The sequence below is a fragment of the Takifugu rubripes genome, chromosome 2 (assembly GCF_901000725.2).
Source record: "Takifugu rubripes chromosome 2, fTakRub1.2, whole genome shotgun sequence".
NCBI classification, from domain to species: Eukaryota; Metazoa; Chordata; class Actinopteri; order Tetraodontiformes; family Tetraodontidae; genus Takifugu; species Takifugu rubripes.
The window spans coordinates 15521266-15544579 of NC_042286.1; the positions used below are offsets into that span (position 1 = coordinate 15521266).

Genomic DNA, 23314 nt, shown 5'->3' on the forward strand with positions numbered 1-23314 from the left:
GGCAAGCACCCTCCCGACGGCGGCATGGCGAGCACCGAAGCTCGACGGGAGTGTGAGACAGAAGGCTGCAGCAGGGACGCCAAACTGCAGTGTCCCACGTGTATCAAGCTGGGCATCCAAGGCTCCTACTTCTGTTCTCAGGTACCGCTGGTTTTTTGCACAGTAGCCGCCTTAAAGGTCGCTCGAGCCCCCAGTTGGGGCCCTGTCATCGCTGAGCTGCTAGCTGTCATGCTAGCTGCCATGCTAGCTGGGCGAGTTTGGTAAAGCTCTAATAATACATTCGCTCTGCGGCAACAGATGCTTCCTCGCCCTGGAATGTTCTACAAACGTGCACGAATCATTGAAGCCGTGTCTGCAAACATGGATGTTTGTGACGAGCAGGCCGAGCAAACCCGGCTAGCTAACTGTTGCGTGGTTAGCTTGTGATGCAACCGTAAGAAGTAAAGGTTTTAGTACCAAGTTCCCTAATAACAGCAAAGTCTGTGTGTAGAAAGTGCTTTCTAATGCGACGTCCTGAAATTTAAAAGTAAAGTATTACTGAGATAATGAAGGCAAGGCTCACCTTGGTGTCATGATGTTTAATTATGGGACGTCGATCCGACTTTAATCAAAAATGTGTCGCTTTAAAACTGATTTCCAGCTGATTCGCCGGTGTTCAGCACCGACTCTCGCCGACTCCCACCGACTGTCACCAACTGTCAGCTCTTTTGTACATTTCTTGGTTGGGTGTATTTGTGCAACACTCATTCAGTCCCTTTCATTTGTGAAGAGTTTGTTCTTCTGTATTTTATCGAGCCAAATCAGGGCCAGAATGTTTGAGCATCTTTGTTTCCATTTTCAGGAATGTTTCAAAGGAAGCTGGGCATCTCACAAGTTGCTACACAAAAAAGCAAGTAGGTATCACCTTCACGGAGGCTCCGTGGGGACGGGAGTCTGGCTGGAACCTCCGAGGAGCACGTTGGGATGATTGTGAATGGGTCCGGTGGTGTCAGGACTGTTTCTGTGTTTTGTCAGAGGAAGAAAAGAACCAGAATGAGTCTAAGAACTGTCTGGAGCGGGACATGACCACCGATCCGTGGCCAGGCTACCGCTACACGGGAAGATTACGTCCTCACTACCCGTTGGTATGTCCTCGTAAATCCCTCTTTTATTACCAGCTTGAATTGAATCATTTAATTCTTCACCTTCTTGTAGACTCCAATGAGGCCTGTGCCCAGCGACATCCAGAGACCCGACTATGCTGATCATCCCAGAGGTACCCGTGTGATCAATTTAGCATTTTAGCATAAGGGCTGATGAGCCAAACACACACGGCTCCTCCTGAATAGCAACGCTGACCCAGAAAAAGAACGTAAACCAGCCTATTGGAAACTGAGCATCTTTGGGTAGAAAGGGAAGAAGACATTATCAGGCTGGCTAGCTAGCAAGCTAAGCTAGGGACAAGGTAACCAGAGGGAACTCCTGTCTGGGACATGGCTGGCTAGCAAGCTAAGCTAGGGACAAGGTAACCAGAGGGAACTCCCTCTCTCCTTCTCTCTCTCTCCCTCCCTTCCCTCCCTCTCTCTCTCCCTCCCTCCCTCCCTCCCTCTCTCTCCCTCCCTCCCTCTCCCTTGTCCCCCCCCCCCCCTCCGTCTCTGTCTTGTTCTACCACTTCTGTCCTGTATCACATCAGGAGACTAACCAGTCAGATGTTTAGCCTACTAACATCCAACTGGACTAATGGCCGTCATGGCAACAATCCTCCAGATGACTCCAATATGGTGATCAGTCAAAATTGGTGTGGTTGAATTTACATCCACAGTTGTTACCAGAGTTACCAGCTTTATTGATTAAGGTTTGGGTTTATGGTTAGAGAGTTAGGGTTAGTGGTTAGGGTTAGAGTTAGTGGTTAGGGTTAGAGGGTTAGGTTTAGGGTTAGTGGGTTAGGGTTAGAGCAGTGCTTCTCAAATAGTGGGGCTAGGGTTAGGGTTAGGGTTGCGATGCCAGGGGGGCGCGTGTGACCCCGGAGAACATGTTTTTTGTTTTTGGTTTCCGTACTAGAATAAAGTGTACCGTAATTGCACATCCCGCGCGCACACACCACAGAGCAAGAGATAGGAAGTGCAGTGAACAAACCACCAAGAGACAGCATGAAAAAATACTTAACAGTGATGAAAAGAAAGGCGGAGAGAGACGGAGATAATGAGACATACGAAAGTCTCCCGAAAGCTAAGACGAGGAAATATGACGAAGCATTTATAGCGCTTGGCTTCACTGCGACTACGGTGGTAGACGAGGAAAGACCGGTGTGTTTACTGTCTAAAAATGTTGGCAGGACAGCATGAAGCCAAATAAATGAAGGCCTCACTTAAAGACATTACACCCCAGGCACGCTGATAACCCTAACCCTGGTTAACCCTAACCCTGGTTAACCCTAACCCTGGTTAACCCTAACCCTCACTTAAAGACATTACACCCCAGTCACGCTGATAACCCTAACCGTGGTTAACCCTAACCCTCACTTAAAGACATTACACCCCAGTCACGCTGATAACCCTAACCCTGGTTAACCCTAACCCTGGTTAACCCTAACCCTCACTTAAAGACATTACACCCCAGTCACGCTGATAACCCTAACCCTGGTTAACCCTAACCCTCACTTAAAGACATTACACCCCAGTCACGCTGATAACCCTAACCCTGGTTAACCCTAACCCTGGTTAACCCTAACCCTCACTTAAAGACATTACACCCCAGTCACGCTGATCAGCCGCTTGAGTTTTTTCGGCAAAAACGTGCCAAATATTGGCAACAATCATCCCGCTTTGGTCTATATTTCTTTCTTTTTTTGTTTTCTTTAATATTAATAAGGATACAATGTTATGCAGGGGTGTACTTATAACAATTTCATAGACAAATGATACTAATTATAGTCACGGCGGGGGGGGGGGGGGGCGAAAAATGTTTTCTTCTTCCTAGGGGGGGCGTAACAGAAAATAATTGAGAAGCACTGGGTTAGAGAGTTAGGGTTGGTTAGGGGTTAAGGTTAGAGGGTTGGGTTAGGGTTAGAGGGTTAGGGTTAGAGAGTTAGGGTTGGTTAGGGGTTAAGGTTAGAGGGTTGGGTTAGGGTTAGAGGGTTAGGGTTAGGCTTGCCTACAATAGTAAGCTGGTTAGGGTTAGAGGGTTAGGGGTTAGTGGGTTAGGGTTAGGGTTGGTTAGGGGTTAAGGTTAGAGGGTTGGGTTAGGGTTAGAGGGTTAGGGTTAGGCTTGCCTACAATAGTAAGCTGGTTTATGTCTGTTTCTCTGGGCTAGTCTTTTATTGTGCAGCCATGGCAACCTCACTATCCAAGTCATCTGAGTGCATAGATCTATCCCCGTGTCGTCATGGTTACTGTCTCTTTAGGGGCCCAGATGCATTTGTTCCAGGTTCATGTTTTATGGTCACACAGCTGCTTGTTTCAGATCACAAGTCTAATGCTCTGCAGTAAATTTTTTCATACGCTGGGTTTTTTTAAGCAGCACCATCAGAGTAAAAGTGAAAATGATGGTTCCACACAGGTTTCATACAGCCCTTTGGAAAGTCTGTGTTGCTAGGCAACTGCTCAGGTTCGTGGCGTGCTCCTGTTATGTTACTAAATAAAAAATAAAAAACCTTTGGCAAAACTAGTTCTAAACCCCTGTGCTTAGCTACTTTATCTTGGTTTCATCCTACGTCATACATCTTCACCAGCACTGTTAGCATTAGCAGCGTCAGCTCAGCGGCCACCCCAGAAGCTGCTGCTAACAGCATGGCTGGCTGCTTCTGCTGGAGGGTTAGGGTGAGACGGAATCTACCGTCAAAGACAGATCCCACGTGTGTCTTTTAAAGCACAAGCGAAGCCAGGCAATGAAACGTGTTGAGACGCTGTAACAAAGCCAAGATTAGCTTGTGTTATATTTCTCATCAGAAATGTCTCCAGTACAGGTCGCGACACCTCCCGCTTCCTCCCTGCCAGCTGGTTCAGTGTCACCTAATCAAAATTCATTTCTTTGAAGAGCACATTCAGCAGTCCAGTCAGCTGCTGCTGTGTTTGGAGTAGCGGTGGGTATCCAGGTCTAAGATGATCTGTCCTTCCCTCAGGGATATCCGAGTCCGAGCAGTTCCTAAAGGGGACGTCACAGATCAAGACCCTGTCTGCCGACGACATCGAAGGAATGAGGGTCGTTTGCAAGGTGAGGATTCCTTGAGCTGGTGAAGACTTTGCAGCCTCTGTGTTGATTCTGATGTGGTTTGCAGTTGGCTCGAGAGGTTCTGGATATCGCAGCCATGATGGTGAAGCCGGGTACCACGACAGAGGAGATTGACCACGCTGTTCATCTGGTATTTATCCTTTTGCAATCACTATTTTCTTTGAGTTAGTCACATGAATGTCAGTGGAATCTCCTGCAGTGCAAAACCAACCAACCATGACAGACTTATTAAGATGCTATTGACAACTGAGGTGTTTCAGCGCCCCCTGCTGTCAGACAGTCCAACTGCGGTTAGCTTGTCTAAAATATCACAGGCATACTGATCTGACATACTGTGACCGACACGTCTTCACTATGAAGGAGTCAATAATGTGTCTTTACCCAGCATGCCTTGCATTTTCAGGCCTGTACAGCGAGGAACTGTTACCCCTCCCCCCTCAACTATTATAACTTTCCCAAATCGTGCTGTACATCGGTCAATGAGGTCATCTGCCACGGAATCCCAGACAGAAGACTCCTGCAGGAGGGAGACATCCTCAATGGTACACTTCCCAGTTTTTAGTCAAATTTGACGAAGCCTGATGACTGGGCCAACGTGGAAAAATAAACTCTCTAATCATCATCCAGACCTGTGTTCAGAGTCAATGTGACACGTTACATCAGCGCTTTCATTGTTCACGCAGTTGACATCACGGTCTACCACAATGGCTTCCATGGAGACCTCAATGAAACGTTCTTTGTTGGAGATGTGGATGAAGAAGCAAAGAAGCTGGTTCAGACAACATACGAATGCCTCATGCAAGCCATCGACTCTGGTAGGAATGTCAGAGATGTTCCCTGTACAATGATCACCACGGTACTTTTACTCCGTATGGCTGCTGTGTGAGAAAACAGGTAATTGTCACTCCAGAGATGTGCTCGATTTCTTTTGGAAACTAAGCTGCTGTCATGTGTTTTGTCCACCAGATGGCGCTGCCATTAGACAGGTTAAGAATGGTTGAATGGTTTATTTTCACTCTTTTAAAATAAGTTATCAAAATTTCAGATGTGTCGGACATGTAAACAGGTTTTGATGCATTAGACCCTCTGTTGCTCAGCATTCTGATGTTTTGGACCTAACCTGGATTAAAAGTAGCATGAACTCAATGCAGAGATCATTCAATCTTGCCCTCTTGACTCTCTTCATTACCATCTCTTCAACAGTCAAGCCCGGTGTTCGTTACAGAGAATTAGGAAACATCATCCAGAAGCATGCCCAGGCCAGCAGCTTCTCTGTTGTGCGGAGCTACTGCGGCCACGGCATCCACCGGCTCTTCCACACAGCTCCGAATGTCCCCCATTATGCCAGTGAGTTGAGGTTTACCAGCCATTTACCAGCAAACCCTAACCCAGCTAACCCTAACCCTCTCTAACCCTAACCCAGCTAACCCTAACCCAGCTAACCCTAACCCTCTCTAACCCTAACCCAGCTAACCATAACCCAGCTAACCCTAACCCTCTCTAACCCTAACCCATCTAACCCTAACCCAGCTAACCCTCTCTAACCCTAACCCAGCTAACCCTAACCCTCTCTAACCCTAACCCAGCTAACCCTAACCCTCTCTAACCCTAACCCAGCTAACCCTAACCCAGCTAACCCTAACCCTCTCTAACCCTAACCCAGCTAACCCTAACCCAGCTAACCCTAACCCTCTCTAACCCAGCTAACCCTAACCCTCTCTAACCCAGCTAACCCTCTCTAACCCCAACCCTCTCTAACCCAGCTAACCCTCTCTAACCCCAACCCTCTCTAACCCTAACCCAGCTAACCCTCTCTAACCCTAACCCACCTAACCCTAACCCTCTCTAACCCTAACCCAGCTAACCCTCTCTAACCCTAACCCAGCTAACCCACCTAACCCTAACCCTCTCTAACCCTAACCCAGCTCACCCACCTAACCCTAACCCTCTCTAACCCTAACCCAGCTCACCCTAACCCAGCTAACCCTAACCCTCTCTAACCCTAACTCAGCTAACCCTAACCCAGCTAACCCTAACCCTCTCTAACCCTAACCCTCTCTAACCCTAACCCTCTCTAACCCTAACCCTAACTAACCCTAACCCTCCAAACTGACGTCTGTGCCATTTATCTCTCAGAAAACAAAGCCGTTGGAGTCATGAAGCCCGGTCACGTGTTCACCATCGAGCCAATGATATGTGAAGGTAAAGGGCAGCAGCAGCGGTGCCGCCATCATTGAGGTCATGTGGTTATTTGATCCGTTGGCTGTACTGTTGCAGGCGGCTGGCAGGATGAGACGTGGCCCGACGGCTGGACGGCGGTGACCAGGGACGGGAAGCGCTCGGCCCAGTTCGAACACACTCTACTGGTCACGGAGACTGGCTGCGAAATCCTGACCCGCCGCCTGGAGGACAACGGCCGTGCTCATTTCCTGAGCCAAATGTAGAACTCCACATGGAGCAGACTTTTCCGTACAGACCCCCAGCACATCTGCCCCCCCCCCCCCCACTCTCACTCTAAAACAGGAGCCGTCACCCCCGGAGCTCAGTGTCACTCTGGCTCTCGTCCATCTTAGTTAAAAACTGGTTCGTCAGTTCCAATGAAAGTACCTGAATGTGTCTTATTACACTCGTCATTCACTTCACTGAAGAAGATGTGAAAAGATTTCTTAGCTTTTGTTGAGGAGAATGAGCTGAAGGTTGTTCCTGCTTTCACCTCGGCGCTCCAGACCGGCTGCTGAGTTGGTGTCTGGACGGTGGACACCAGGACAAGTCCGCCACCATTTCATCTGCTGTCCATGTCTGATAAAAGTTCTTCAAAAAGGAGTGGAACTAATGAAGGCCGTATATTAGCAAACGGTAAAGAATTGTCTTAACGAAGAGCCTTGCTTCAAATTTGCCTCAAATTACTGTTAATCTGTAGAAAATGGTCCCGTCAAATGTTTGCTGTTTATGGAGCAGCACAACTCTTGATGGACATCGGTCGGAGTCGAAGGACTTTGTTGAGACGGGTGATTTGTGTCCGGCGTCAGTGTTTTAATAAACACAGATGAAATTATTATCCCATAATTTGATTCCATACTCCTGGTTTCCTAATGAGTTGCAGTTGTGTGAAGGAAGGGAGAAGTGGAATGTCTGTAAAACAGTATTGAATTCAGGGTGCCAAAAGTCTGTTGTTCGACTGGAGATGCAGCAAATGGAGCCTTATTTTAAGCGACGTGTTCCCTCATCCCAGTTCCTCCATTTCCATCAGTGCTAATGAGACCGATGCCGCCAGTCGTCCCAGTGAAGGAATAAACGACTCTTCTGTAGCTTTGTTTGAGTGACAGTGTTGTGTTCCCACCTTTAAAGATGACCTTGAGCTTTAACCTTTCTAGACTTGTTTTTGAGCAATGAAAAAAAAAATCTAATGATCATCTGAACATGCAGCACTTTGGATTTTCCTGCATGCAGTGCGCAAGGGGGGGTCTAAAGGGGGGTCTAAATGCCCATTGATTGAATGAAACACACTCCATCGAGGAATTGAAAGATCATTTATTAATATCAGCTGAGTAAATCTGGACTCAAGTCATTTTTTCTAGAACTGCAGGACAACACGAATGCTGAAATATGAAGAGACCAGATTATCTGATTAGATGTGACAGACTCGATAGAAACCAGCTCAGCCTTGTCCTCAGCAGAGGGCAGCAGCGATACTTGAAGCAGAACTAATTGACCAATATGGCAATATTAAACACTTACCATTTCCCAGCATGCATTAGATCAAATCCTTCTGCCATCTTCTCAAAAGGCAGAGTGTGCGTCACAAATTCATCCACTTTGAGCTTCTTATTCATGTAGTCCTCCACGAGTTTGGGCACACCTTCAACACCCCTGTATCCTGAGAGGAAAATAAATATTTAAAATAGAATCAACATTTGATTCAAGAAATTAATTGCTAAAATGAATTTCAAAAATGAGGAAATTAATAATTTGAGGGGTTCTCAGTTTGATCTAGTGTTACCCATAATGGCAGAAGGTGCCTTTCAAGTCCTACCTTCCCTAACCCTAACCCTTCAAGTTTATTAAGCCTCCTGCTAACCTCCCTAACCCTAACCTCCCTAACCTTAACCCTCACCCTCTGCATGCTAACCCTAACCCTCACCCTCTGCATGCTAAACCTAACCCTAACCCTCTGCATGCTAACCCTAACCCTCACCCTCTGCATGCTAACCCTAACCCTCACCCTCTGCATGCTAAACCTAACCCTAACCCTCTGCATGCTAACCCTAACCCTCACCCTCTACATGCTAACCCTAACCCTTACCCTCTGCATGCTAACCCTAACCCTCACCCTCTGCATGCTAACCCTAACCCTCTGCATGCTAACCCTAACCCTCACCCTCTGCATGCTAAACCTAACCCTAACCCTCTGCATGCTAACCCTAACCCTCACCCTCTACATGCTAACCCTTACCCTCTGCATGCTAACCCTAACCCTCACCCTCTGCATGCTAACCCTCACCCTCTACATGCTAACCCAAACCCTCACCCTCTGCATGCTAACCCTAACCCTCTGCATGCTAACCTTAACCCTCACCCTCTGCATGCTAACCCTCACCCTCTGTATGCTAACCCTCACCCTCTACATGCTAACCCTAACCCTTACCCTCTACATGCTAACCCTCACCCTCTACATGCTAACCCTAACCCTCACCCTCTCCATGCTAACCCTAACCCTCACCCTCTACATGCTAACCCTCACCCTCTACATGCTAACCCTAACCCTCACCCTCTGCATGCTAACCCTAACCCTCACCCTCTGCATGCTAACCCTAACCCTCACCCTCTGCATGCTAACCCTAACCCTCACCCTCTACATGCTAACCCTCACCCTCTACATGCTAACCCTAACCCTGACCCTCTGCATGCTAACCCTAACCCTCAAATGACCCTTCTTCCAGCACATTTTCAAACAAGTCTTAAAGCAGCACCTCCAAAAGCAGTGCCTTTCCAGGTGCGTCCAGTCACCAGCTGGAAGGGCTTGGTCGAGATCTCCTGACCCGCTGCTGCTACACCGATGATGACGCTAGTGCCCCATCCTTTATGACAGGCCTCCAAAGCTGCCCTCTGTCACCAAGAGCAATTGATAAAGATAAAGGCGAATGGCTCTGCCATGTGGTGGTTAGTGCTGGATCATTTGCTCACTTACCATGATGGTCACGTTGCCCACACACTCAAAGGAGTAGTCCACGCCTCCATCTGTCATTTCTATCAGAACCTCCTGGATGGGCTTGCTGTGATCCTGTGGGTTGACCACATCTGTGGCTCCAAACTCTCGAGCGATCTTAAACTTATTAGGGTTGAGGTCAATTCCAATAATCCTGGCTGCTCCCGCTGCCTGACAGCCCATAATTGCTGCAAGGCCCAGTGCTCCCAGGCCGAACACAGCGCACGTTGAGCCAGCCTCCACCTGCAGATTTAGAGTATGTTTTACAGTTTTATTTAGCTAGTGTTATTAATTAACACTAGTAATATAGTGATGACATCTGGCACTGATAATGTCATTAAATCTACAAGCAAAGGTTGGTTCTAATCTTATTTTATTGCACAAAAGAGATTATATGACTGGTCATTAAGACTGAGGCTCTAGGGTTAGGGTTAGGCTCTGGATGGAGTTTTAGCTTTAAAATAAATTCTTTATTAAGACTGCTTATGTGTCAAGTTTTACTTACAAGTCATACTTAACAAAGCTAATAGTGTGTAAGATTTCAGTCAATCTAACATGTAACAGTATATTGAAGGACTTTTCAGTTAAAAGCTACTTCACAGTTTTATGGTTTTAGGCAAAATTTAGGTTTATTCTCTGTGCCTAAATGTCTCTAGAGGACGCCTCTCCTATATCTGTGTAGACCAGCTACGCACATATTCTGTAAGTTAGCACTTGTTGGACAACAATAGATAAAAGAATTCTGCCAAGTCCTTATTTGAGGTTCAACGCTGGAGGTTGGAAAGGTGAAGATCCATCCACTCGTAGCAGAGCAAATATACAAAAGTAAACAACCATCACACTCACATGGACACCTAAGGTGCACGGGCAGAAGATACCATCTCCACACAGAACGACCCCTGACCTCTGAGCTATATGATTGTGGGACCTTCCAAAGAGAACACCTGAAAATGACTAATGAGGTGCCTCGCTAACCTTGGCGGTGTTCAGAGCAGCTCCATAACCAGTGGTGATGCCACAGCCCAGTAGACATACTTTGTCCAGAGGGGCCCGGTGGTCCACCTTTGCCAGGGAGATCTCCGCCACCACAGTGTACTCGGAGAACGTGCTGCAGCCCATGAAGTGGAACAGGCTCTTGCCTTTGCAGGAAAAGCGGGTGGTCCCATCTGGCATCAAGCCTTTACCCTGCGTGAGCCTGAAGAAGATGAGCTCTCACTGCTGGAAGCTGAAGCACACCCAGAACCTTCTGAGGTGCAACCTCAAATGCATTTACCTGATCTTTTGGCACAAGTTAGTCTTGGGGTGTTTGCAGAACTTGCATTCTCCACACTGTGGAATGTACAGAGGTATGACAGCATCCCCTGAAAGTCAAACAATATCTCAGGTTTGATTTGATACAGATGAGCTGCTATTAGTGAGAAAATCAGGAGAACCTGCTTCAAACTTGGTAACTCCCTCCCCAACACTCTCCACCACGCCGGCACCCTCATGGCCGAGCACCACAGGAAACACCCCCTCTGGATCAGCGCCACCCAGCGTGTAGGCGTCGGTGTGACAGATCCCTGTAGCCACAATCTGAAAGTAAAGCCCGGCCAGGTGACGAACACGGATCTGGGAACACCTTTGGGATTTATCCTGAGTGTGTTCGCTGGGTGGAGTTCTCCATTAAACATGAAAGAACAGCTGGCATAAAATACACATAAAGTATGAATACACACAAACGATCCCAGCAATAATTGAACAGATCCTTGGTGCCTGCCCCTCTCATAAGTGTTACGTTTTACATTAAACATTAAACACAAACTCCACACAACCACAGATATCACAAAAGTAACACAGGACCAACGTGCACGGTCGCGACTTAGAGGGGATAAAAATAAGTTGGGAAACTTAAGGAGCAGCCATTGTTCTTGGAATATTGTGTTAAACTGTTTTACAAATTCAGCTCAATTCTTCACCTTGATGCGGACTTCCCCACGTCGAGGAGGTGCCACCTCCACCTTCTCCATTGCGAGGGGTTTTCCAGCCTCCCACGCCACTGCAGCTCTGCAAAGAATCACCTACAACAGCAGCGACAAAATATTACTACAGCAAATGGACCTAAAATATTCCAATCCTCTCCAAAAGCTTCTTCTTCTTTTCACACATAGAAAACAACAAGCTTTCCAGTTATAGACGTGCATTATAATAATAACGTAACCTTCACGTCCCGCCCACAAACACTGAAATGAGATCAAATCCTCACAGTCGCACATGCAGTGCTCCTAAATTTGCTTTAGAAGTGAATTCTAAAGAAGTGGTGGTGTTCACCTTGCCCGTGGTTGCCATGTTCTTTCACAATTCAGGTGCTCCTCCGAGGTTGAGTTCTTTCCAGAGTTTAACAAATCAGAACGTTGCCTTCCAGAGTTCTTTCCAGAGTTGAACCAATCAGAACGTTGCCTTCCAGCCAACGACTGTGGGAGGTAAGCAAACATTTCCAATCTCTGCTTCTTTTTCCTGTTTCCTTAATGGTTTTACCTTTGTGCTTCTTAGGTGTGTTTGTTTTACAACCCTTGCAGCAATAATTCCGTATTAATATGGAGATACAGCAAGTGCAGCTGGATGTTAGTGCGCACAGAAGATAAGAGGGAAGGACGTTCAATCAAATGTGTATGTGGATAAAAATGCCGAGTCATAAATCAGGTCGACATGATGATTTGTGACAACAGTCCACAGCTTCAGATTCTTCAGCCTGTACATCATCGATGATCTCTCTTGGTCCGTCACCCCCCCCCCCCCACACACACACACACACACACACACACACACTCTCTCTCTAATTGGCAAGACATGTTAGTTACGCCATTTCCTGAGGATACTCAGAAAAGCTGGACTTACAACCTGCAATGGAGGCTGCTGGAAACGTGCCCGGGTGTGACAGAGAGAAACCCAGTGGATGGCATGAGGAGATGCTGAGGACTGATACGAGGAGCCTGCTATAGCAGGACCTCTATCATCACCTGGGGCACGTGGCAGCCCCCACACATCTTCTAACCCTTCTCACCCTCAGGCAGGAGATACAGCTCACTGCATTCCAAAGACAAAGCCTCCACATTCTGAGCAGACATTGACACACACGTACACATGCGCGCACAACTTAAGACAACAGTCAGGACAACCTTGCACATGTGCAGTGTAATTAGATTACAGTGAGAACCAGAACCAACCTGTAGTGAGTGGAGCTGCTGAGCCATGAGATGGAGGTGACTAACCCTAACCCCCTAACCCTCTAACCCTAACCCTCTAACCCTAACCCCCTAACCCTAAACCAAACCCTAACCCCCTAACCCTAACCCCCTAACCCTAACCCTAAACCAAACCCTAACCCTCTAACCCTCTAACCCTAACCCTCTAACCCTAACCCCCTAACCCTAAACCAAACCCTAACCCCCTAACCCTAACCCTAAACCAAACCCTAACCCTCTAACCCTCTAACCCTAACCCTCTAACCCTTCTTGTGCAGTTGTACATGTTGTAAAGTGAGGTGGGTTGTAACCAATGACCAACACAAGTTATTTAATTGACGCTCTAATCTCTGAATTATCGTCTACCGAGCTCATAGCGCATCTGTGGATTTGTCTTCTCTGCACTATTCATGCATTTACAGAGGCCTCAATTTATTCTTCCAACTCAATTATCAACCATTTTTATCCATCTTCATGACATATAACATATTTAAAGCAGCAAGGGAATTCTTTTCATCGTGTCTTTTCATGCAAGCTTGAAGCATGTTTAGATTTTATTCACATGACTACAGCTATTACTGTCAAATATCCATGAAAACGTTCATCCGGGCGGCACCGTGCTTCTATTCTGAAGCAACCTTCAACACTGTGCGAATGCTGCGGGACAAAAGACGTGTTTCAGTCACTTTCTCGTCTGTCTAATAAACAACAGAATATCAGAATAGAAACTAAAGATTTTCCATGTTTCATCAAAAGAATTTCAGAATATAAACCAACCATTTTCCATGTTTCATCAGCTCAATTGCATCATTGATCTGATCCAAAGTCGTTTCATGTGTAATAAATTCATCCAGCATTAATTTCTTCTCCAGGTATCTTTCAACCATCAGAGGAACGCCATCCCGGCCTTTAAACCCTGCAGTCACCATTAAAATCAAAAAGATTACAATGTACAAACAAGTGGTATAGAAATGTATTTGTGTCTCTGTGTGTGTCCGACGAGCAAATTGAGGACATTTTTGTGAACTTGGGCCATTCTGGGTGGCCCATTAAATTCAGTTTGAGGCTAGAATAGGTTTAGGGTTTAGAGCTGGGTAATGTTTTATATCTATAAAGGCTCCACAAAGATTGGAATACAAAGATGCGTTGGTTTGTGTGAGTGTGTGTCTGGTGGCATTATTTTCTCACCTCCGAATGCCGAACCCTTCCATGTGCGCCCACCGATGAGCTGAACAGGTCGTGTGGCAACATCAGCCAAATCTGTCCAACCAACGATGACACTGATGCCCCAACCCTGAACGCAAGACTCGAATGCACTACGCTGTCAATGAATGCATAAACATTAGCTTAGCAGTAAAGGAGATCATTAATCAAATCTATGAAATAAGTCATTATTACACGGCTACATTGTAGCACGCTGCCCCTCATCATTCTGGAGGAAACCCTAACCCAGGTAAATGAATTAAGCCTACCATGACTTCTACATTCCCGGTACATTCCAGGGAGAAGTCCACTCCTCCATTAGTCATCTCACTCAGCACCTGGCTGATGGGTTTATCATGATCTTTGGGATTGACAAAATCTGTAGCGCCAAACACTTTGGCCTTCTCAAACTTCTCAGGATTGATGTCCACAGCAATAATCCTCTTGGCTCCTGCAGCGTTGCAGCCCATCACTGCTGCCAGGCCCACGGCCCCCAGCCCAAACACAGCACAGGTGGAGCCTGGTTCAACCTGAGGAAAAACAGAGTTTGCTCGTAGTATAAGGTTGAAATTCTTTTGATAATGATATTGTCTACATGACTGCACCTGTGGAATACACACCTTGGCAGTATTTATGGCCGCGCCATACCCAGTGCAGACCCCACAGCCCAGGAGGCAGACTTTGTCCAAAGGGGCTGCAGAATTGATCTTTGCCACAGCTAATTTATTGACCACCGTGTACTCTGCAAAGGTGCTGGTTCCTGTAAACTGCAGCAGTCTCTTGCCCTTGCAGGTAAACCTGGATTCTTCTGGGGCCATCATATTGTTGTTAGTAAAGCCAGTCCTGAAATAGAATAAAATATCCATTTATTGTAGTCACAACATGAATTCAAAAATTAAATCCTGTATTTATAATAAATTCATTAAGCAGCCTTAAAGACCTGTTTCTGTAAAACTATTTCTGTCATAAATAAAGAACTGGAAATGAAAATATAGATGATAATTCCAGGACTCACCAAGCTTTCTCACACTGGTTGGTCTTTGGGCTCTTGCAGAAGCGACACTCTCTGCACTGTCTGATGAACAGAGGAATAACTTTGTCTCCTGAAATGCAGAATGCATTGTCAGCTCATGCTCCCCCCCCCCAAAAAAAAACAACAACCAGTTTTTAAAGAGCAACTTAACCCCTGGATTTTGGCTGATGTGTGGCTACGCTGGAAATGTCATGATTATGGGCAGAGCTCCTGAAGCAGTTAAGACCATCCCACCACTCCCCAATGGAATCTCAAGGTCACCAAAGGTCATCAAATCTTCTACATCTTAGCCGAGGATAGAAACTATGATAGTGATTATGGTTATCCCTGGCAGAGACTAACTCAGACTGGAAACCACTCTTACTAGTAGGCCACAATATTTTCCCATGAAATTTTACAGATCCAATGGCCAGTAGCTAACCCTAACCCTAACCCTAACCCCTAACCCTAGCTAACCCTAACCCTAGCTAACCCTAACCCCTAACCCTAGCTAACCCTAGCTAACCCTAACCCCTAACCCTAGCTAACCCTAACCCTAGCTAACCCTAACCCTAACCCCTAACCCTAACCCTAAAGCCCCTGAGAGGCAATAAAGGTGCTGTTCTCCACCATGTTAACATCACAGTTAACAGTTCAAGCCAGAATCATTGAAAACTGTATAGCAATCATTCAAACAAATATGTCCTTTTTTGTACAGCTTTCATTTAATAAGTGTTTTGTCTGTAATTGGTTTCTGTAGGGTTTCAATATCAGTGTCCTTGTGCTTATTTGGAAATTTGATAACAGTCTCATAACGCTTATTCATGCTTCAGTTTAGTTTACATCAAATGTGCATTATATTGATAGTATTGAATTATTAACCCCCCTAAAGGGTTGCTTGTTGAATTTCCCTTGTTGATTCTAGAAAATAACACTACAATAATGCATGTTGACGGACACGTTAGCTCTTGTCTTGACTGGGCAGGTCTGGACTGGAATAACAAAGGTTGCATGTAGACTACCAAACATCTCAAAAATGTTCTGTCACTCCAAACTGACCTGGCTGATATTCAGTGACCCCAGGCCCAACACTCTCTACGATTCCAGCTGCCTCATGGCCAAGGACCGTTGGGAAACCTTCTTCATGCATGTTCTCCAGAAGGTGATACAGGTCTGTATGACACACGGCAGTTGCCACAATCTGCATGACACACAAGCAAACAAAATGAGACTCTTCAGAGTCAATATGCATCTTTTCTTAAATAAATCAGCGAGAAGATGTCTATAAAATCAAATATGCTATCAGACAGATAAATTCAACTCTTTTGTGCATGATTTTTTTTTGGCTTTTTCACAGTCCATGGCGGTTTTTTGTTTTTAAAAGCCACTGTTAGCATTCTTTGGTTCAGTGTCTTTTCCTGAGGTGAAGTAGTGGACGTGCAGAATCGTGCTAGGTGCTTGTTTCTCAGGTGGAGGATCATGTTTGTCGCGTTGAAGGCGCAGCTTTCCTCCCCACTACGTGAAATCCTCATTTTGCAGACATTGCACGTTGCTGTCGCTCTGCCTTCACTCTTCAGTTTAAAAATATTTCAAAATGGTCAATGTTTGATTGGTTCTTTTGATGTTGTCAGCTTTCCTTATGCTCCGGCGGTATCAATTGTCAATTCTATATAGTAGTATTCTATGTCGTTTTAACAACATGGACAATGGGCAGGGCAATGTAAGGTTACATATACATCAGTGATCTGGATCTTTTGCACCAAACTTCCAAATTTCAGATCACATGATAAGACCGGGTACACCCGCGAGAACGATCCCTCCCAGTATGCGTGGATAGAGTCCCTCCCAGTACACAGGGTCTGTTTTCGTTTGTTGTGGCCAATGCATACTTGCAACAGATCTCACAAAATCTGAACTAACCAAAAAGGACTAGAAGAGATCATTACTGTTGTGGAAATAAAACTGTGGTTAACTGGCTACTGCTGCTCTTTTTATTTAGTGGAGCATCACATGAAATAGCATAATTTCCCCACTCTGAAGTTTAAATAATACACAAACTGGTAGTATTTCATGAACCTACATGTGGTTTTAATGAAAAATAGGGCTAAAAATTGACTCAGGTTTGCCATGTGTACAGCCTTTCTCTCTTTAGTCATACGGATTGACAGAGAGTTATAGACTCAAAGGTCAAGTTACAGGATTATGAGAAATGTGTCCAAAGTTTGTCCGTGTTAAAAGTTGAAAATATTTGCTTTAGCATTCAGCCTTTGTCTCTCATTCATGTGTTATTAGTAAATGTCTCTCTCACCTTGATGCGGATCTCATTGGTCTCTGGTGGAGCAACCTCAATCTCTTCAATCACCAAAGGCTTGTTGGGCTCCCAAGCCACAGCAGCCTTACATTTAATGATCTAGTGGATAACGACAGCACATAGAATTGACGAATGAATGAAAAAAACCATGGTCATCTGCTATGCTGTTTAACTCTACTACTATAGTTAGATTCTGAAATGATAGTTAATGTAGCTCGAATGTTGCATAAACCAAAAGGAATGCAGTGAAACATTCAGATCATGTGTTGAATATAGCAACCATCTCAAAACTGACGCACGTGAAAGCATCTGTTCATAATGTTTTAAAAATACACGCAAGTGTCAAATGTAATATAAATACAAAGGCAGGATGAACTATGTTTACCGTCCCAGCTGTCGCCATGTTCCCTGAAAAGAAGAGAAAAAAGAAGTCAGAGTGATGAAGAGGTTAAAAGGGAAAGACCCCAGTGGGCAGGGCTGCAACTGGCCTAGCCTCCTGACGAAAGCCTACGTACCCTCCCAGGTCAATGATGTGATCATTCTGTGACCTCAATATACCCAACCTCAGAGCCTGTTAGTTATCAGGTGGCTCAAAGGTTGATCTTGCCTTCTTTTCAACAATCCGGCCGTCAGAATTTTCCTGTTGGACCAAGTTTACTTAATAATTAACATCTACAGTCCTTGACTACATGTAAAAAACTTTAGTCATGATGCCAACCATTTTTAATTAAAAGCCCTACCACCTGTCTTAAGTGCTACAAAAATCCAGTTACTAGCACAAAAGGTAGCTGATATTGATTTCCTTGAATCCTTATTTCCAAAAACTGTAATTGGTAAATCTGAGGAGGTGGGGCTGGACTTTATACCAGCTCCCCCTGGGCAAGAGGTGGGGTGGACTCTACTGAGGTCTCTAGACAATTCCAAAGAAATTGTGACTGTGTGCGTCCTCCTCTGGCCCATCCCTTCCCTTGCCTAATACCCCACCCAACCAAATTCAATACATATATATGTCCAGCAGCCCCCCCCCCCCCCCCCCTTCCCCCACACACACACACAAACACACATTTGTGATCATGAAATGCCGATTTGAAGCTGATTTGACTGATGACTGATTTTATTGAGGGTGGGCTTGTTAGAACCACAAGACTTTCAAATATATATGTGTCAAAGGTCCATAAATGATCTTAAAGGATGTAGGAAAAACAATGAGTTTTTCATCATACTACATTTTAGGTCATGATGGCTACATTTTGAAGTCTGAATGGTGTTTCTAGGTGAATATATGGCAGAGCTGTGGGCCCTTAAATAGGGGTCAAATTACGTGCACTTTTTGAGCCCTGTCCTATTAGTTAACAAGGGATTTTTTGGCCACGAAAGCCCTGGTGTCTCAGCCCTCAATAGCCATAGCACAAGATTCCCAGAATTTAGACAGGTTGAGCTAAAATTTGGTGTGGGTACGACAAACCATGTAGGAGGAGATATCAGACAAACTTTACGACGGAATACTCAATTATCTTTTAAAAAGCATTTCCTGTTTAGGTGTCGAACTGGAGGCTTTTCAGGGATTACTTGAAGGGTGTAGTAGTAATGGGTTTGATGCATCGAAACAAAATCCAAAGCCCGTCATGAACGTTTTGGTGCATGTTTGATTAATGTGAGACCTACGGTTCATGAGTGGTTAGGGTTTTAGCGACCGAGCTCCATGAATTGTAACCTGTAGGCACTAAGGATGGGCGGATCGATCCCGTGGTATCGATATATCAACACTCACAAGCTACTCATTTGGTATGGATTTTCTTTTATAAATATCGATACTAACTAAAAAAAATAAAATTGGGGGTGTATGCATGACTTTCCGCCGTTTTAGATCGCCCATCCTTAGTAGGCACACAGAATTATGGCATTTTTCAGCTATTCAAAGTGTGAGTATATCAACTAGACAATTCTGTTTTGTGTTTTACTCCTCGTGTTACGGTATTATGCATGATTTGATTTGAGTCTGTCTACACGTTATGCTCCATCTCAAAGAAAAGACCTCTTTACTGTTAGTAAATGAAGAAGGCTGCTTGCACATTGTGGCAAGTGATACGGATGCACTTTATCTCTGGCATGTTTTTATTGTACACAAAGAAGGTGCAGCAACGCTTCCCCTATGCTCGTGTGCACACACACGTATGTGTTTACTCATTAGCCACTATGCTATATCTCAAAATGTAACTGCATTAAATGGTGGATCTAGGTTTTTGTTTATAGAAAGCAGCCTTTTCTAGCGATTTTGGGCCTGCTTCCTCCTGTTTATACAATGGGGGTAAATAAGTCTATAGTCTCACTTTTCCCAAGGTAAAACACTCCATTTCAAGTCCATTCATTTAAATCTTTAGTGTTTTGTTCCCCCCATATTTTATGGTAAGTAGGGGAGTCAAAGGGTATAAAAAAAGAATAAACCACTCAATCTGTGCATGGTTTTATTGTGTTCATTGTTTATCTTGTGTGACATTGTGTTGACAGGATGCTCCTGTTCCCATTTCTTGATTCACTTCTTATTCTGAAGAAACGCTCAGAACTGTCCGGATGCTAGGAAGCAACAACAGCAGAGAGTTAGAAGATTAGTTAGCCTGTTATTCTCTGTGATAACCACAAGTAGTAAGTAAAATCCACCATTTGCCATGTTTCATCAGCTCAATGGCATCATTGACCTGATTCAAGGCCATTTTATGAGTAATGAACTCATCCAGCTTCACTTTCTTATCCAGGTATGCTTTAACCATCTGAGGCACGCCATCCTTACTTTTAAACCCTGTGTGACAAAGAACATAAGCATTCATCATTAGATCAGATTTGTGTGTCAGGGTTCATCTCCGTGACTATGGTGAAATTTTATCTGCCTGATTAAATCATCACTGCAGATTAAACACATATAAACTGGCATTGCAGGGGGTTAATAAACACACTGTTTGATAAGGATTCTTGTTCACAATTTTATTGCAAGAGTCTTTCTTACTGCTACCTATGATGCTTTTCAGGAACTTACATAGTTGTCACCACTTCTATGCTACTAGTAGCTGAGGCTGCCCAGGACATCAGTATAATTCACTAAAACATTCTCTTTTCACCTCTCTAGGCCATGGCTGCTCCCTCAATCAGTATTAGATAACTCTAATTCTACTTTCAGCTTGGCTTGTCTCTTCTTGATCTCTCTCAACGATCTACCATTGTTGCTGGCTGCAGAGATTAAAGCTGACCTGATCAAATTAGATTTGCATTCCCTTCAAAACGATCACAAGCGTGACTACATAGTCACCACATTATAATTTGGTACTCATTTTGTTCTCCTCCATCTCCCTTTCTACTTCTCTACTTGACCCCCTCTTTTAGGACATTAAAGTGAAGAAATGCAACAATGAAAAGAATGAGTATAGCTCAACTATCCTAGAGACCTGAGTTTCCATTTGGGCCAAGGTTTTCTCATCTTTAACAAAACACAAAGGGAAACGTCATGCTTACTTTATAGAGACCAATATATTTAAGGTTTCCAGCATCTATGATTGTCTCACCTCCAAACAGAGAGCCCTTCCATGTGCGTCCAGCAATCAGCTGAATGGGTCGAGCAGAGAAGTTGTCCTTGTCTGTCCAGCCAACAACAACGCTCATGCCCCAACCTTTCACACAAGATTCCAAAGCATCCCGCTAGACAGGAAATGTGGGATTATTGCATACAGTCCTCATTCACTGAGAAGGTGTCTGTCTTACCATAACAGCCACATTTCCAACACATTCCAGGGAGAAGTCCACTCCTCCATTAGTCATCTCACTCAGCACCTGGCTGATGGGTTTATCATGATCTTTGGGATTGACAAAATCTGTAGCGCCAAACACTTTGGCCATCTCAAACTTCTCAGGATTGATGTCCACAGCAATAATCCTCTTGGCTCCTGCAGCGTTGCAGCCCATCACTGCTGCCAGGCCCACGGCCCCCAGCCCAAACACAGCACAGGTGGAGCCTGGTTCAACCTGAAATGAAACATGTCAGTAATGCTCAGTACACCTTGGAAAAACTGGAAAGCCACTACCTGAAATCAGCAAATGCAACAATATACCTTGGCAGTATTGACCGCAGCTCCATAACCCGTGCAGATCCCACACCCCAGAAGACAGACTTTATCCAGTGGAGCCGCAGGGTCAATCTTTGCCACAGCTACCTGGTTCATCACAGTGTACTCAGAGAATGTACTGGTTCCCATGAACTGTAACACCTTCTTTCCTCTACAGGTGAACCTGGATTCTTCTGGAGCCATCACATCATATTTATCAGCAGCCCTGGAGAGAATATAATGCATGAATATACCATATGGAAAATAAAAGCAGATGAAAACATTATCAAAAAGTAATGCTGCATTCAAGAACAGAGTGTCTGAAAAAATGTGAGCTCACCATCCTTTCTCACACTGGTTGGTTTTGGGACTTTTGCAAAACCGACACTGTCGACACTGGGAGATAAACAGAGGGATCACTTTGTCTCCTGAAATGTAGAAACAACTTTTGAATGGGCACATCACATGAAATAGAATTTGCTTGGCTGAATGCCATACAGGAAAAGAACAGACTGTCATTCCAAATTTTAGTTTACCTGGCTGAAATTCAGTGACCCCTGGCCCGATGCTCTCTACGATTCCGGCTCCTTCGTGCCCAAGGACAGCTGGGAAACCATCTTTGTGCATGCCTTCAAACAGGTGATACAGGTCCGTGTGGCACACCCCAGTGGCCACAATCTGCACCAAAGACAGCAACCACAGATGGAAATATTTTGTGCAAGTTCAGTTCAGGAAACTTGGTAACAGTAGCTTGAGAACCATCTTGAACGTCTCTCACCTTGATGCGGATCTCATTCGATTGAGGGGGAGCAACTTCAATCTCCTCAATCACCACAGGCTTGTTTGGCTCCCAGGCAACTGCTGCCCTGCACTTTATGATCTAAAGGGTTACGAAATATAAACAAATACTTTACACTATGTACAGGTGATAAAGTTGTTCATTTTCATAATTTAGTCACGAATGATTTACAATTTCTCATGCACACACAGCGTAATTGAGTACAAAATAAGTACAAAACAAGCTGAGATGATCAATTCAACAGCTGCACCAAATTCCTGCACATTTTATCTCTCTTGGACAAATTTCCCCTCATATGTGCCAAATAAAACAAAACGGTTTCAATCTTTGAGCCAAGCCAAACAGGACACGTGATGTTTTTCTGAAGCCAGTTATGCAATCTAATTCCATTTCAGTTTATTTAGTAACGTATGCTTTGCTGTACAAATAACAACTGTAATATAAAGAGACATGTTTACCACCAGATGTGAGCACTGACACGTGTCAAGGTTTTTTTTTTCAATTAAAATCAGTTAACAAAAGGATACCAATTTTGATTTTATTATTCTTCTTTATTGCATTGCACTCATACTAAACCCTAAACATCAGGTTATTAAAACCATGCAACATTAAATTCTGCACCCACCTTTCCAGCTGTGGTCATTCTTGCAGGGAAGTAACAAAAAACTAAAATGGAATCAACCAGAGTTGAAGAAAAGAAGGAGTGAAGTTTCACTTGCCATTTATATAGAGTGTGTGATCCTTCAGTGGGGCAGGGCCTTGTTGTCCACTCCTTAAATTGTTGGCAGTGGATATGTACCAAAGTTGTCACACTGTTGTCGTTGTTACTTTTCATACATAGTTTGCTTGTTTGTGTAGTTGTAGGTTTGTTGCTTTAAATATTAAATTCAGGGTTAGGGTCAAAATCAAATTAAAAAAGATCTTCATTAGGATTGTATCGCATGCTTCACAGTTGGAGTTATTAAGTCATCAAATTGATTGGGACATTTGTAACCACTCAGATAAGATGCAGAGGAATCATCTTACAGCACAAAGGGCACAAGTTAGGGTTAGGAAAAAGGTTAGGGTTAGAGGGTTAGGGTTAGAATTAGGAAAGATTGAGGGTAGGGTTAGGGTTAGGGTTAGGGTTAGGGTTACGCGCACATAAGCGGACATGCGCGCACACTCGAACGTAATGTTTTTTGACGTAATATTAAGAAAGGTCTAATGTGCATGTGTGTGTGTCTGTGTGTGAGTGAGTGTGAGAATGAGTGAGAGAG

The 23314-nt window shown here is 44.6% G+C and overlaps 4 protein-coding genes across 5 annotated transcripts; 1 reads left to right on the forward strand and 3 right to left on the reverse strand.

Annotated features, from left to right (window-relative positions):
• The first annotated feature begins 5 nt into the window (after positions 1-5).
• On the forward strand, positions 6-7574 carry LOC101069869 (methionine aminopeptidase 1). Its single transcript, XM_029830429.1, has 11 exons — positions 6-141; positions 842-893; positions 1015-1124; positions 1195-1255; positions 4100-4191; positions 4256-4339; positions 4613-4751; positions 4893-5024; positions 5413-5556; positions 6346-6411; positions 6487-7574. Exons 1-11 carry the CDS (start codon positions 25-27, stop codon positions 6651-6653), a joined length of 1164 nt encoding a protein of 387 aa, XP_029686289.1. The 5' UTR covers positions 6-24; the 3' UTR covers positions 6654-7574.
• A 151-nt stretch (positions 7575-7725) lies between these two features.
• On the reverse strand, positions 7726-12700 carry LOC101069641 (alcohol dehydrogenase class-3 chain L). 2 transcript variants are annotated; one of them, XM_029830452.1, is made up of 9 exons: positions 11726-12700; positions 11374-11475; positions 10849-10990; positions 10689-10776; positions 10451-10610; positions 9398-9658; positions 9180-9315; positions 7948-8086; positions 7726-7808 (listed from the first exon to the last, which is right to left on the reverse strand). In XM_029830452.1, the coding sequence occupies exons 1-9, from the start codon at positions 11741-11743 to the stop codon at positions 7784-7786; spliced, it is 1071 nt and encodes a 356-aa protein (XP_029686312.1). In that variant the 5' UTR covers positions 11744-12700; the 3' UTR covers positions 7726-7783. The 2 variants fall into 2 exon arrangements, with proteins under 2 accessions (XP_029686312.1, XP_029686301.1); XM_029830441.1 differs by having other exon boundaries at positions 10391-10610; positions 11726-12699.
• Positions 12701-13158: 458 nt separating this feature from the next.
• LOC115247850 (alcohol dehydrogenase 1-like) lies at positions 13159-17669 on the reverse strand. The gene is made up of 9 exons (XM_029830434.1): positions 17551-17669; positions 17163-17264; positions 15914-16055; positions 14858-14945; positions 14463-14685; positions 14112-14372; positions 13828-13960; positions 13417-13555; positions 13159-13296 (listed from the first exon to the last, which is right to left on the reverse strand). Exons 1-9 carry the CDS (start codon positions 17566-17568, stop codon positions 13263-13265), a joined length of 1140 nt encoding a protein of 379 aa, XP_029686294.1. The 5' UTR covers positions 17569-17669; the 3' UTR covers positions 13159-13262.
• A 1944-nt stretch (positions 17670-19613) lies between these two features.
• Positions 19614-22824, reverse strand: LOC101078894 (alcohol dehydrogenase 1-like). Its single transcript, XM_003979597.3, has 9 exons — positions 22681-22824; positions 22035-22136; positions 21793-21934; positions 21597-21684; positions 21263-21482; positions 20916-21176; positions 20720-20852; positions 19824-19962; positions 19614-19739 (listed from the first exon to the last, which is right to left on the reverse strand). Exons 1-9 carry the CDS (start codon positions 22696-22698, stop codon positions 19706-19708), a joined length of 1137 nt encoding a protein of 378 aa, XP_003979646.1. The 5' UTR covers positions 22699-22824; the 3' UTR covers positions 19614-19705.
• Between the last annotated feature and the right edge of the window lie 490 nt (positions 22825-23314).